At 44.3% G+C, this 15,170-nt stretch overlaps 1 protein-coding gene across 3 annotated transcripts in view; it reads right to left on the minus strand.

Annotated features, from left to right (window-relative positions):
* Window positions 1-15,170, minus strand: part of TTC27 (tetratricopeptide repeat domain 27) — a 383,896-nt gene that overhangs the window by 58,094 nt on the left and 310,632 nt on the right. For all 3 annotated transcript variants that reach the window (XM_066595887.1, XM_066595886.1, XM_066595885.1), the window contains one exon: window positions 8,405-8,457. In XM_066595887.1, coding sequence (XP_066451984.1) covers window positions 8,405-8,457 — 53 coding nt within the window. The remainder of the gene's footprint in view (window positions 1-8,404; window positions 8,458-15,170) is intronic.

The following is a 15,170-nucleotide window of genomic DNA, read 5'->3' on the forward strand; positions in this document are numbered from 1 at the left end:
ATGGGGTAACGGTCACATCGCTTCTGCAAGGCTTATTGCATGATTTAAAGGGGTTGTCCCGCGCCGAAACGTTTTTGTTTTTTTTTTTCAACCCCCCCCCCCCCCCCCGTTCGGCGCGAGACAACCCCGATGCAGGGACCTAAAGAAAGCTTACCGGAGCGCTTACCTTAATCCCCGCGCTCCGGTGACTTCTATACTTACCGGTGAAGATGGCCGCCGGGATCCTCTTCCTCCGTGGACCGCAGCTCTTCTGTGCGGTCCATTGCCGATTCCAGCCTCCTGATTGGCTGGAATCGGCACGTGACGGGGCGGAGCTACACGGAGCCCCATAGAGAACAGGAGAAGACCTGGACTGCGCAAGCGCGTCTAATTTGGCCATTAGGCCATTTTAGACGGCGAAAATTAGACGGCAACCATGGAGACGAGGACGCCAGCAACGGAGCAGGTAAGTATAAAACTTTTTATAACTTCTGTATGGCTCATAATTAATGCACAATGTATATTACAAAGTGCATTAATATGGCCATACAGAAGTGTATAGACCCACTTGCTGCCGCGGGACAACCCCTTTAAGCTTCTGAAGGAAAATGGAATTTGCTACAACAGTAGCCAACTCTCAGTTGTATTTAGTTTCCTGTTGAAGAGGTGTTCTGGGATGTAAAAAAAACAAAGTTAATAAAAATTGAATGCTTGCCTATCTTGGTGCCTCCCTGTACAGTGCTGCAGCCCCGAAGCCTGCCACAGGCGAATCATAAGAAGCGTGGGCGGTCATGAGACGTTCATTGTGTATGTGACCACTCAGATACTCACAGCTTCAGCAGTGATTTTTCTACGCTGCTGCTGACGCCAGTAAGTGACTGACCGCCAGCTGCTTCTTCTGAGATCTGTGCAGTGGGCACCAGGGCTGCAACGCTGGATGGGGAGCCACCAAGATAAATGCGCATTAAATAGTATTACATTTTTTAAATAATTTAAAGCCCTTTTATCTTTAAAGAGGTTTTCTGAGAAAGGGACATTGATGATCTATCCATAGGACAGGTCATCAATATCAGATTGGTGGACAGTGCGATCTACACTAGGTTGTGTGCTGTGGCCTCTTCAAACAGCTCATCAGTGGGCGTCGTAAGCTGCAGACCTCCGATGATCTGATATTGATGATGTATCCTGAGGATAGGTGATTGATGTATTAGCCTCAGGAAACCCCTTCAATTATCAAAAATGTTCTTTATTATTTAGGGTGTATTCACAATTTGCCCTTTCACATGCTATGCTCTAATTGTCACTTTTCTCTGAGCTAGTGGGTGCAGAATAGCAGTGATGTCGTCTCCCATACACAGCAAACACAGAGGAGATCCAGCTACCTTACATCTCTCTGTCACACACTATCAAAAGTATTATCAGCATGGAGGACATAAACTGGAATGACTGATTGGTGAGGGTCATGGGCAGTGGAAACCAACTGATTAATTATTGATGATCTATTCTAAGGATAGTTAAGATGTGGACAACCCCTTTAAAAATCAGAATACAATGAATGCTAATTTTTGAATACAATGAATGCTAATATGGAATAAACACTATATTTCATCATTAGGGCACGTTTACACGGTGGATTCTTCTCTGTGCGGAATCTGTCTGCAAGACAATGGTAGAAATCCATTGCTACTCTGTCGTGAATCCAAGCGTGGGTTTAATCCAGTCAATGGGCAAAAGCCCCATTCGGAATTTCCGACATGTTTTCGCATGGAGAAGTGACATCGGCAGGGCTAAATTCGCATGCAGATCTGCGAGAGAACAGCCATAGAGATCTTATGTGGTTTTATAGGTAGATTCCATGGTGTGAACATACCCTAAGAGTTCCCTTTAGACTTGCAGAGGAAATTCTGGAGCATATGTTTTCACAGAACGTCAACAGCTGCTGGAAAGTGAACTACATTCATTGTATTGTACTTCTCCTGAACCAACATAGCACACGGGGGCCTTACATTACATATTTACTCCCTGTTCCATATCTGAAAGAGAACTCAACCAAGTTTTGAAAGTTGTTTCATAACATCATTTATCATTTTTATGTTCCGCTAGTAAGAGCCACAAAAAAATAAGGAGATCTTCATACTTTTACATTTAAGATTTAAAGTTATGGCATATTTTTAAACACAATGATAAATTGTGCTAAGGAAAATGCAAGGACAGCCAGCCAACCTATCAACATCCATGGCAGGAGTCATGCCTGAGGTCATGTTTATTAGCACATAGCGTCTGCTGTAGAGACTTTCCCAGCAGAAAGAGCAGCAGTGTGAACTGAGACCGAGAAGAGGGGCTGATGAATTACTGTACTAATGTTTTCAATCAATAAGGTAAACAAGACTGAATGACGTGAGAATATGTAGCCTGTTAATCAAACACTACTGCTGCTAGACATTACTAAAGTGCAGACTACCTTTCATTTAACTTGCAAAAAAGGAGTCTGAGAGGAGACTTAATAGCTGTCTACAAATATCTGAAGGGCTGTCACAATGTAGAGGGATCAGCCCTATTCTCATTTGCACAAGGAAAGACTAAAAGCAATGGGATGAAACTGAAAGGGAGGAGACACAGATTAGATATTAGACAGTGAGGGGGATCAATGAGTGGAACGGGTTGCCACGGGAGGTGGTGAGTTCTCCATCAATGGAAGTGTTCAGACAGAGGCTGGATAGACATTGGCTGGGATGATTTAGTGAATCCTGCACTGAGCAGGGGGTTGGACCAGATGACCCTGGAAGTCCCTTCCAACTCTACCATTCTATGATATTTCTCTTTGATAAAGGATCTTACATATAATACAGTAATATAGCATGTATGGTGGTAGTTAATACACACCTAGGCAGATTGACTAATCCTGTGCAATAGTTAGACAATGTAAACTTAGACCAGGCAGTCTAAAAATATCTCAAATTTAATCCTGGATGATAAGTTTGGTACATCTTTAGGATGGGCATAGCATGGTGGGCTATGGAATGGACACGTGCTGAGGGGACTCCCACTTACATCCTGCAAATTATCCTGTCCTAAGGTCGCTACAGACCTTTGTCTGCTCCATTATCTCCTCTCCCCCTTCTGGAGGAGAACAAGGGCAGCATAGAAAGAAGCACAGCCCATGATGGCGCTAACATGTCAAGCACCGCAGCATGTGCAGTCTGAGCTACTTAATGGGCAGTGGAAGCTCCAGCCAAGCTGAAGCACTTTGCCAGAAAATCAGAGGCGCAAAATGTTAGCAACCAAGGCCCAGTTGTAATGGAGGGGAGAATGGAGGAAAGAGGAGATGAATAATGGATGTTGTTGGAGAGTGCACACAAAATGCTGGTGTCGTGCGGGAGCAGGCAGATGATATACCACAGCTGGCTCCGGGCTCAATACCAACCCCCACTCAACATCAGTCTGAACCTATGCTTAAAGATATTTTCTCGGCTTTTACAAAATGCAATCTGGCAATCACTTCATAGACTCTACAAGTGGGGACATTCAAAAGAGGACTTTGCGTTTCTCAGAAATGGAATTCAAAAGGTATCAGAAAGCACCACTGAAGTGTGTGTGTGTGGGGGGGGGGGGGGGGGGGGCTTGTTAGCAATGTATAGGAAAGACCAGGTTATCCCAGCTTTGAGAGATATACGCAATCCTCATTGGTATTAGCAGCATTAACAGCTGATGACTTAGAAAACAGGTAGAGATACAACAACGTACATTTAGTTGGAGTAACTGAAAGAATTGAAGGTACTAACTAGAGATGAGCAAGTAGACTCGTTAAGGCGATTTACTCGAGAGAGAGCATCGCCTTTTTCGAGTATCTGCTGGCTCGTCCATGAAGATTCGGGGGGCCGCGGGGGTGAGCAGGGGGTTGCGGAAGGGATCGGGAGGGAGAGAGAGATCTCTCTCACTCTCCACCCTGCTCCCCTCTGCCGCCCCGCGCCCCCCCCGAATCTTCAGGGACGAGCCAGCAAGGATCCAAAAAGGCGATTCTCTCTCGAGTAAATCGCATTAATGAGTATGCTCGCTCATCTCTAGTACTAACCCAATAGGCTGATTTCAAAAGTGGCTCCAAACAGTATTTGGTAGAGAAACGGACACCATCGTATGCTGAAAAAAGGGTGTATAGGATTTAAACATTGCCCGCAAGACCCCTACCAAGACCTACACTGGTTAAACTGTTGCCCTATAAGGACCAGGACTTTATCCTTAAAGGGGTTGTCTCGCGGCAGCAAGTGGGGTTATGCACTTCTGTATGGCCATATTAATGCACTTTGTAATATACATCGTGCATTAAATATGAGCCATACAGAAGTTATTCACTTACCTGCTCCGTTGCTAGCGTCCCCGTCGCCATGGTTCCGTCTAATTTCGGTGTCTTCTTGCCTTTTTAGACGCGCTTGCGCAGATCCGTCTTCTCCCTTCGTCTCCCTTCGGCTCCGCTCGGCAGCATCGGCATTTTGGCTCCGCCCCCTTGTACGCATCATCGCGTAGCTCCGCCCCATGATGTGTGCCGGTTCCAGCCTCCTGATTGGCTGGAATCGGCACGTGACGGGGGCGGAGCTACGCGATGATGCGTACAAGGGGGCGGAGCCAAAATGCCGATGCTGCCGAGCGGAGCCGAAGGGAGACGAAGGGAGAAGACGGATCTGCGCAAGCGCGTCTAAAAAGGCAAGAAGACACCGAAATTAGACGGAACCATGGCGACGGGGACGCTAGCAACGGAGCAGGTAAGTGAATAACTTCTGTATGGCTCATATTTAATGCACGATGTATATTACAAAGTGCATTAATATGGCCATACAGAAGTGTATGACCCCACTTGATTTCGCGAGACCACCCCTTTAAGAAAGCACAGGATATGCCATACATCACCATCAACATGGTTGCATTTTTTTCCCAGATTACTCACCAAAGATTGAAGAAAAAAAAGATGCAGTTTATGGATGTCAGGAGACAGCTCAGAAACCTACAACTCTCCTATGCAATGTTATACCCAGTAAAGCTACATGTGCTGGCACTGGGTATGACGTATCTCTTTCAAGGATCAAAAGCAAGCCCGTGATTGGATGGACCAGCATGAACAGGAACTTTGGCGCTTCAATTCCCCAAACTGAGCCAAACGGAATGTTGTGAGCACCACTTTTGCTCCTCAACATAATACTGCTCACCTATAAGTAGCTGTTTATATTTGATACATTTTTTTCTCTCCTGCCTTTGGACATTAGATCATGAAGCGGAAAACACAAAGAGCTTTAGGAAACTAAAGACTGTTTACTGAGGCTATATTCTTCAGCTGTCTTATGACCTTATTGGGCTTCACCACGAATATCATTAACCCTAAAGGTGGACTTGTGCCACAACCTGCCTCATTAGGGTTGGGCCAAGAAGTTAAAGTGTGGTAAGGGGAGGGGAGGTGGGGATGATTTTGTTTGTTTGTAAGTACATCGCTGAACTTGTATTTCATGTTCTTAACTTTAACATGCTGGGTTGTGATTGTTGGAAGACAATGAGATATGTATCAGGAGAGTATCTTACCCCTCCTGTAAATTATTATCTTCAACACACAAATAGCTGACGGCTTAACATATATCTCATGGAATATTAGAGGTTTGGGGGACCCTGTCAAAAGAGGTGTCTTTTGTAACTAATGGCAACCCCACATGCCAGATATGACTGACCTATTGAAAAGCACATAAATAAATACACTATGAGTAATTTAAAAAGAGCAGGAATTGGTCACTCCTTCCATACCACTCACACTAGTTATTCTAGGGGGTGAGCATTCTTGTCTGCAGGTCTGTTCCTTTTGTTTGCTTACAGCAGGAATTGAACAATTAAGGCAGATATTTATGCTTAAACTGAGTGAACATATTCTCATCACATTAAATATCCCACCCAGTTTTCTTGCAACGTTTTTAGGGTGCCTGCCCACTAGCGATATTTTTCCCTGCGATGTGAGAGCAATGATTACTAAACCAATAATTTTCCATGGTTTCAAACTCATTTGCGATTTTTCAATTCAGTCTTGCAGCGCAGAGAAAAAATCAGCGAGATCGCTCAGTGTTTTCAATGGGGCCCCATTGAAAACATCACGGACTTCTGCCACAGCTGTGGCAAGGGTTTCCTTCATCCCCGTGGGGATGAAGGAATCCTCTGCCATAGCTGTGGCAGAGGTCCATGGTGCTATCTCATTGCTTTCCATGGGGTCAACGCTGCTGCGGCCCCATTGAAAGCAATGGGTTGAAGGCAACCCCGGCAGCGATGATTTTCGGGGAAGGGCTTGAAATATAAGCCCTTCCCTGAAAATCATCCCTAGCTGGTGAAAAAAACAACAACTCTCCTCTCCACCACTCAGGCGCATCCTCCGGCTGGCTCCCCGGCACTGCTGTGAAGCTCTTTCAGCAGGCGGGGATTTAAAAATCCCTGCCTCCTGAAAGGGCTGTGCTGATTGACTGAGCGATCAGCCAATCACAGGCAGCACTCAGCCATTCAATGACTAATAAGACTTCAGAAATAGATTATAACAAGCCTTAAAAGTTTTACAAGATGACTTGGAGAGTGGTTGCCTCCTGGACTGCATCAAGTAAGTTGCCATACTGGGTAGACACCCACTTTTGCCAGACTCCTAGTGGACCATCTCTTGTCTTCCTGTTAAGTCAAAATTATGATGAATAGTAGTGTCTGCGCTCCAAGGAGGGGGCAGTATATTTACAGTAAGGGAATACCATCAATGTAGAGGTGGACTGACCTGGTGAGGGGCTTGTAGGATGACAGGTCTCCACACGTACGGTCCAAGTTAGCCTTCAAAGATCATCTCAAGCAAGTAATCCAGCTGCGTCCGAAAGCAGGGAGAGTGGCAACAGAGGTACCCAGGGCCATATGACCTTGGTCACAAAAAAATGCAGGAAATAACGAAAACTCCTGCGCTTCTGAATATGCTTGATATAAAAGTAATTTAAAAAAGAGAACTTACTTCACAGAGAGGATTTGGATACCATCCAGTCCCCCCAATCCGGGTTAGCAGATTAGAGATCACCTCAGGTCGATGGAGATGACTTCCAGTCATTTATTTCACAATCATTACAAGTAAAATGAGTGCGAGGTAAAAAACAATAAAAGACAAAGTATAAACATGTATAAATTGATATGAAATCAACTGAAATAGCTGCTTGTAAAAGAAGGTAAATCAAAACCTTCAAAACGCGCTGTCAAGCTATCTCCTCCCCTCCAACTTTATTTTCTTTTATTGTTTTAATAGTTTGCAGTCATTTTATTTGTAATAATTGTGAAATAAATGACTCAATGTCATCTCCATCGTACTGAGGTGATCTCTAATCTGCTAATCCGGATTAGGGGGAATTTAACCCTTTCCAATCCAATTTGTATCCTGGTGTTCTTTTTCTGCCGTTATACAATGGCGCTATATGCTGGCTAAAGCCAGTACTGCATGAGGTGACATATTGGATAGGCTCAGACAGCAGAGAGGTTGGCTATATACAGTACCCCGACGGATGTCTTCCAACCTCGGAGCTGTATATCCTTAAATCATAATGTCTTCAGACGTCAGACAGTGGATTGGAAAGGGTTAATGGCATCCAGTCCCCTTTGTAAAGTAAGTTCTACTTTTTAAATTTACTTTTATACCAAGAATATTCAGTAGTGCAGGACTTTTCTCCACTTCGTGATTTCCAAAATTCTGGTGAAGGCCTTGGCTATGCCTCTCTCTTGGGTGGCAACTTTGATTATTTCCCCAGAACAAAATCGGTTTATGTCAAAAAAGTTACTGCAATTAACCTACTCAGTTTATATCTAAACCTGTAGTTGCCGGTAGACAACCCTAAACAGAGAGTAATCTGTTTACTACATATTACATCTTTGGGATGTAATGTCGAAAATGGGCTTTGGTGAGTTATTTACAGTCACTATTAAGTTACTGTATGGGCTGTCCAGTGCCAGAGTAAGGATTAATAGTAGCCTAACCTAGTGAGTTTCCGATTGGCAGGGATACGAAACAGGGTTGCCCCCAGTCTCCTTTGCTGTTTACAATCACAATAGAGCCATTAGCAGCATACATTAAATCACATGCTAGTATTAAGAGGTTTTGCGAGGAAAATATGGAAGCAAAAAATTGCACTATATGCTGATGACATATTTCTCTTTTTGGAGGTTACCGAACTCTGCCTCCACCATTAACCGTATAGAAACCTAAGGGCGATATTCAGGGTTATCTATTAATTCATCCAAGTCAGAGCTCTTACCAGTGTATGGAGGGTGTGCCAGGCTGGATCAAGGGAGAATACTTTTAGAGAATGCATGATCGCTAAATGCACGAGCAGAACAACCCTAGTTAGACTTTTCGGTTTCAATAAGGCTATGGTAAATTTTGGATACTTACTTCTGTTTCAATCTGATGTATGCAGATGACAAATTGTTCCAGGCTTCAGCATTCTAGAATGAAATAAAGGACATATAAAAACCAGGAAAATCTGTTATGATGATCGTTTCCTTCCATCCCTCTGAATGTGACCCAAACTGCATAAAATATTACACCCATCTTCTATGAAGCTTCTAAATCATTTATACGTGCGGCCAAAACCTGAAAATGGCTCAGAATTTCATGCATTCATTTGTCCCAATGGATATGTGAAGAGTTCAGGAGATCAGGTTGCTCTCTTGCATTTTGAAGCAGTTCGAGACTTACTAAGCAGAAATGGTGACCTCTGTATCCCACAAAACACCACAATAGTTTCTAATAAATATGTATGAACCTCATATTAAATAAGTACTGGATAATATACAATTTTGCATCAATCTGCCACAGTTCTAGTGTTCTATTCCTAGTTCTTTTCACACACAAATATACCTGTCCATACAAATTGCATAATGTATTTGTTTTTTTGGATTCTCTATAAATGACACAGACCACCCATTTCATTTGAGAGATCCCAGGGCAATCAGCAAATCATGGTGGATTCAACTTCTGAGACCCCAGGCAAGCAGCTGACTGCTAGGAGGGAGATGTGGCTTGCTGTAAATGTAGTATTACAAGGTGGCAATTCAGAAGAATGGGTGTCCATGAAATATATACAAGGTCAGGGGTTCTCCACTCTGGCTCATAAGAAGGGGGAGTCCTTAAAGGGCATATGGACATTAATGGTCATGATGGGATAACAGATTTTATAGCACCACCCCGCTACCTAAACTTAAAACAACCACAAGAACAAATAATTTTTATACACTGTTTAAGGACTTAAAGAGGTTGCCGGCTTTAAATACCCTATTAGGGCATTCTGAGTTGATCTCCACCTATCAGCTTAACCGGAGATTGCTTTCAAAAGAGTATGTCTTTCGCTGGATGACCTGGTCTCTGTGTACTACATAAACAATCTAACAATTTCAATGGGTACCATGCTGTATATCATTTTTGTTGCTGTGGTGTTATAGGGTAATTAAAAAATCTGCAGTCAGGTGACCACATAGATTACAGCCAATCACTGTGGAGTCTCATAGGGGAGTAGTTATTTCATAGGTTCTGCATGAAAAAAAGCAACTAGAACTGTGACTAGAATGGTGTGTGTCCATTGACAAAACCAAGTCAACACCTCAAAATCAGGCAACGAAAGAAGACAATAAAAATCCCTGTAAAGGTCTGTTTCAAATATATTAATTATTTAAAGGCAAACTTAAAGAGACTGTCACTATCTGTTTGCACCCCTCTCTAAGAGCAGTACAAGGAAGTGACAGTCACACTAATTACAGTAAGGTGTCTGCTGTGTGGAGCCATTGATTGACAGCCATCTGCTTATTACTGTGCACAGACAGAGAGCTACCAATCAGAGGCTGGAGGATGGGGTGGGTGTTGCCAGCCTGTAGCTCATGAATATGCAGGACTAGTTCTGTCACCATCTTTTTGCACCCCTCTCTAAGGGCAGCACAAGGTAGTGACAGTCATACTGATCACAATGATATGTCTGCTGTATGTATATGTGCAGTAATTTTGGAGAAACTTGCTTTTTCTCAATAGCACATGCATAGAAGACTACTTATAGTAATCCTGGATATTCAGGAATTGCAGGCTAGCTCCACCCACCCTGCCCTCCAGCCATTGATTAATGTGTATTACTATCTGTGTATTACTGTGCATAGAGAGACCTGCCAATCATTGGCTGGAGGGTGGGGCAGGTGTGGCTAGGCTGCCGCTCATGAATATGCAGGACTAGTTCACAGAAAGATTTCTCCAACAGTGCTGCATAGATCCACACAGCAGACATAATCAGAGTGACAGGCACTTTCTTATGGTGCTCTTAGTGAAGGCTGCAAAAACATGGTGACAGATTCCCTTTAAGTCAAATTTCCAGAGGCACTTTTAAGATCTCAGTTCAGACAAGAGTTAACTTTATGTCATCTTTGGATGAACTTCAATAGGATCTGTTTTGTCATACACATAAATGCACTTCTGAGAACAATTTTATGGACCAGTTAAATTCTTAAAAGTTTAAATTTGGAGTAGGAACGTAGTGACATAAGCAGTTTTTACTTGGCCACTACGAAGAGAATTCCAGCCAAAGGTATATTCCTGACCGAGTTCAGCTCTGGAGCACCAACAACAATAATGTATACAAGCATTAACATAAGGTCTAATAAACCGGATACTTTTTTATTGAAAGTAGATTTAACTTTTAATATCATGAACTGCATCAAGTATCTCGTACACACGGCATTCACTGGAAAGACGTTACTGTCCAAATGATTCAATGGAGAAAGAAGAAGGATCAAAGACTGGCTGGAGAACACACAAACCTTATTCTACCACAATTACATTTTGCGGCTCTGTGTTAAATGAGAATTAATCATGGGATAGTGGTACCTAAAAAGCTCTGCTTTGTTAGGCATCACAGGGTATTTTTGGACTATGCGGTGCAGAATTAGTCATCTAATTCATTTTAGCTTCTTCCATTGTGAAGTAAATTGCTTTAGTGAAAAAGCAGAAATCTATTCAATCAATCAGAGGGAATACATCTAACAGAATGTTTCTGTATTTTGATTCAGCTGCAAGAAAGTAACATCTCTGAGTATTGGCTCTGGACGAGATGGGTTAGTAGTCAGAGGCACTGATTTGTCGCTGCACTAAGCCAAATGACAGTCTATCTGGAAGAAGCATGACTACCTACGGGCGCCAATGGGACTGCCATGCATTTTCCCAGCAGTCAATTGTAAATGTTCAGTTATGGCAGCATGACGAAAGAGAAAGCATTCATCTTAGCGGAATTATCAGTACTTCTCAAACAAATAGCATATAAACCACCATAGTGTCGCCTGGTGCTTCAGCACTATGTAGCTAAGTTAAAGGGGCACTACCTTAATATTAGCATATAAACCACCAGTGTCGCCTGGTGCTTCAGCACTATGTAGCTAAGTTAAAGGGGCACTACCATCAGAAAGGAGGCATTTTTGTAACTCAGTATTCATGGAAATCCACTTTATTTTAAAAATATTTTTGCTTTCAATAGAATTGTGCAAATAAAAATAAATAAATAAATCTTGTCCTATTGCACAAATGAGAAAGATCATGAATGGAGAGGAAACAGTTAGTTCGTTTATTGCTGCTGTGAAAAGATAATGTTAACAACAAGAAGTCTCATTAAAATAGGTGGAAGATTGAAATCATAGCGATTCACCACTCGGGGGGTTCAAATCACGCATGCTGCAATTTGCCGCGATTCTCCGCAGTGAGCCTATCTATTAGATAGGCTCATGGTGCAGACACGGTGGAATATCGCCAGCGATAGTCCGTCACAGCCGTGGATAGGCAGCCTTATTGTTCTCTTGAGACACCTACATAAAGATGGGATAGACAAGGGGTCAATGACTGGTGTAAAGAAAAATCAAAGCTAGCTGTTGCATACTTTTAGGCCCCCTGCGCATGCAGAATCCGGCTCTGCCAGTGGCAGGTTCTGTGAGTACCTGATGACTTTCATTGTCATCTTTGCTGCGGATGGTCCGTATGGTGAGCCATCGGACATGCGCAATACAGATTTTTTTTTTAAAGACCTACTTTTCTCACATCATCGCCTAGCGATGATGCGGAATCAGACCCTTTTCAGCAGTGTGATTGCGGCAGGGTCGCAGATCGGACGGCTTCCATTGACTTCAATGGAATCCGTCAGTGCAGAATCTGCCCAAAAAATGGAGAATGCTGCGATTTTTCCTCCACTTGTGGAAACCGCAATTGGTTTCCGCAAGCGTGCAGGAAGAATCGATTTCCCATAGCATGCCATGAGCGCTATTTGCTGCGGATCCGCGGTGCGAACAACCAGATTTCACAGCAAATGTCCGTCCGTGGGCAGAAGCCCTATGTAGAGTATTGCTTAGGTCACCTGCACACAGGCAGAGTTACATTGCAGAATCCAGTGCGGGCGTCCACCTCCAAGTTCAGCATCAAATACCAGCCATAGCATGCTATGGCAAAATGCGATTTCCTCTACACGAGCAGAAATTGATTGAGATTTTCCGCTTGCGGAGGAGAAATCACAGCATACTGCAATTCTGTGCGGATTCCGCATGAGTGTCTTCCATTGAAGTCAATGAAAGCCGTCCGACCCACAGCCCTTCCACAATCATTATTGCGGAAAGGTCGCGGGATCCGCATTATCGCCTAGCAACAGTGCGGCATAATCTGCAGTGCGGCACATCCATAGCACAGATTAAAAGACTGCGGACAGGTATGAGGGGGTCACCAGCCGGGCACAGGGTCAGATTCCGCTGCGGGATAAGACCTGTTGGTGTGCAGCCGGCCTTAAGGTTTTCTTCAAGTGTTAGCAGTTGCACACCTATATAACAATTAGACAGTTTCTCTTGCTCAACCTATTTCAGTCTGCACAATAAACAAATCCTGCCATTGTGTTGAAGTGCGGCAAACTACTGAAATGCCAATTACTCCTGACATTTTACAATTACCCAAACAGTGTCCTTTTGATGACTTTACAGTACGCCCCAGCCTGCTTGTCTAGACTTTTAATTAGTGTTAAAACACTAGGCCTGTGTCACATGAACAGATTCTCAAGAAGTGAGTAGAACCTTTTGATTTTAATTGGTTCGTTTAAATGCGTGTACTTTGCGCACGCATTTCTGTTGCACAAAAAAACCCTGCAGCATGCCCAGGGAAGGAGCATCTCTAGAACTAATTACACTAACTGCCCATTTCAGTGAGGAAGGGGGACATGGTAGCGTGCTTTTTGCACACGATTTGCGCATGTAAAAAGTATAGTAAAGCATGCACAAAAGCGTGCAAATGCACTTATGCCTGTGGGTATCTTAGGGTGCAATTGCACGGGACAGTTTGGATAAGATAAAAAACACTTCAAACACAACATGAGAAATTTAGTGTGTTTTTGCCACAAAACTGCAGAGTAGTCAAATATGGTTCTTCGTTAGATCTGAGCAAGCACACTTGTCCGAGCTTGATGCTCGTTCGAGTATTAGGGTAATCAAGATGCTCGTTACTCGAGACGAGCACCACGCGTTACCCGAGTCTATTGCATTTCCTTCCCCGCATGTTTAGCGCCATTTTCTAGCCAATAGACATGCAGGGAAGGCATTACCACTTCCTGCTGTGACGTGCCAGCCCTGCGCCCCCCTTCTTCCCCACAGTAGTGAGTGGCTGGCGGGATTAGGTGACCGCTGAGTACTTAAAATAGTCCCACCCGCGGCTCGCCTCAGACACACACTGGCAGAGGTTAGGGAAAGTGCTGCTGTTGATATAGAGACAGTGTTAGAGTAGGAGCCTGTCTTCAAGAACCCCAACGGTCCTTCATAGGGTTACATCTGACCGTGTGCATTACTGTTGTGGCTGGCTGGGAGCAGTAGTGCACCATTTTTTTTTTAAAGCATCTAGGGCTGTGCAGGCCATTTCAGCTATAGTGTTCTGTGCCTGCAGTGCCGTAGGCACAGTTTAGGGACAGAGCTGCTTATATAGGGAAAGTTTTACAGTCGTGATCTTCTATACAAGAACCTCAACGGTCCTTTTTAGGGCTACTTCTCACCGTGTGCATTATAGTTGTGGCTGGCTGGGAGCAGTAGTGCACCAATTTTTTTATTATCCATCTAGCCCTGTGCAGAGCCTTTCAGTTATACCGTTCTCAGTCTGCAGTGCATTAGACATAGGTCTCACCGCTAAACAGTACTGTAATATTTCCTGGGCCACTGTAAAGTATTTCAGCTCTGCCGCTGTGCAGAGCGTCTCACAATATCCTTTCCTTGGTGGTGTTGAGATAGCCGCAGTTACCAGCACTATCCACTGGCTTTAGAGTCTTCTCCCACTCCATACAGCCTCTATTATCTACAAGTCTCTGCAAGCAGTAAATTACCCCTAGGTATCAGCGCAAGACAGTGGGTTAATTTTTAAAGTCACAGCATAGAGTCTCCGCTATCTACAAGTCTCTGTGTGCGGTGAATTAAGCCACAGTTGTCAGTGCTGTACAGTGGGGTAATTTATTTGGGCCTTGCTCTATCCTTAATCCGCCATGATGAGGAGTAGGGGTAAGGGTCGAGGACATGGACGCGGGCATCCAAGTGAGGGTGTGGGCACAGGCCGAGTTCCTGGGCGGGGTGAATCACAGCTGGCTGCTGAGGGATTAGGAGAGAGGCAAGTTTCTGGGCTCCCCCGCTTCATATCACAATTTGCGGGCCCACGTGGTAGACCTTTATTATTAAACAGAGCAGTGCGAGCAGGTCCAGTCGTGGATGGCAGAAAACGTGTCCAGCAATGTATCGATTACCCAGTCTTCTACGCAGTCCACTACTCTCGGCCTAGGGACTGCAACTCTAAATCCTCTGGCTGTCACCCACAGGCGGTTATTGTCCTTGGTTGCAGGTAGTGTGGTGCTTAGCTAAGATGTGCCAGTGTGTGTGCCTTGCTGCTTATGGTCTGTCCCAAGTAAATTGTTAGGGGGGGTGACCGCCAGGCTCTTGCCCCCATTTTGGCTTAAAGGGGTTGTCCCGCGCCGAAACGGTTTTTTTTTTTTTCAAACCCCCCCCCCCGTTCGGCGCGAGACAACCCCGATGCAGGGACCTAAAGAAAGCTTACCGGAGCGCTTACCTGAATCCCCGCGCTCCGGTGACTTCTATACTTACCGGTGAAGATGGCCGCCGGGATCCTCTTC

Source organism: Eleutherodactylus coqui, chromosome 3 (genome assembly GCF_035609145.1).
Source record: "Eleutherodactylus coqui strain aEleCoq1 chromosome 3, aEleCoq1.hap1, whole genome shotgun sequence".
Taxonomy (NCBI): Eukaryota; Metazoa; Chordata; class Amphibia; order Anura; family Eleutherodactylidae; genus Eleutherodactylus; species Eleutherodactylus coqui.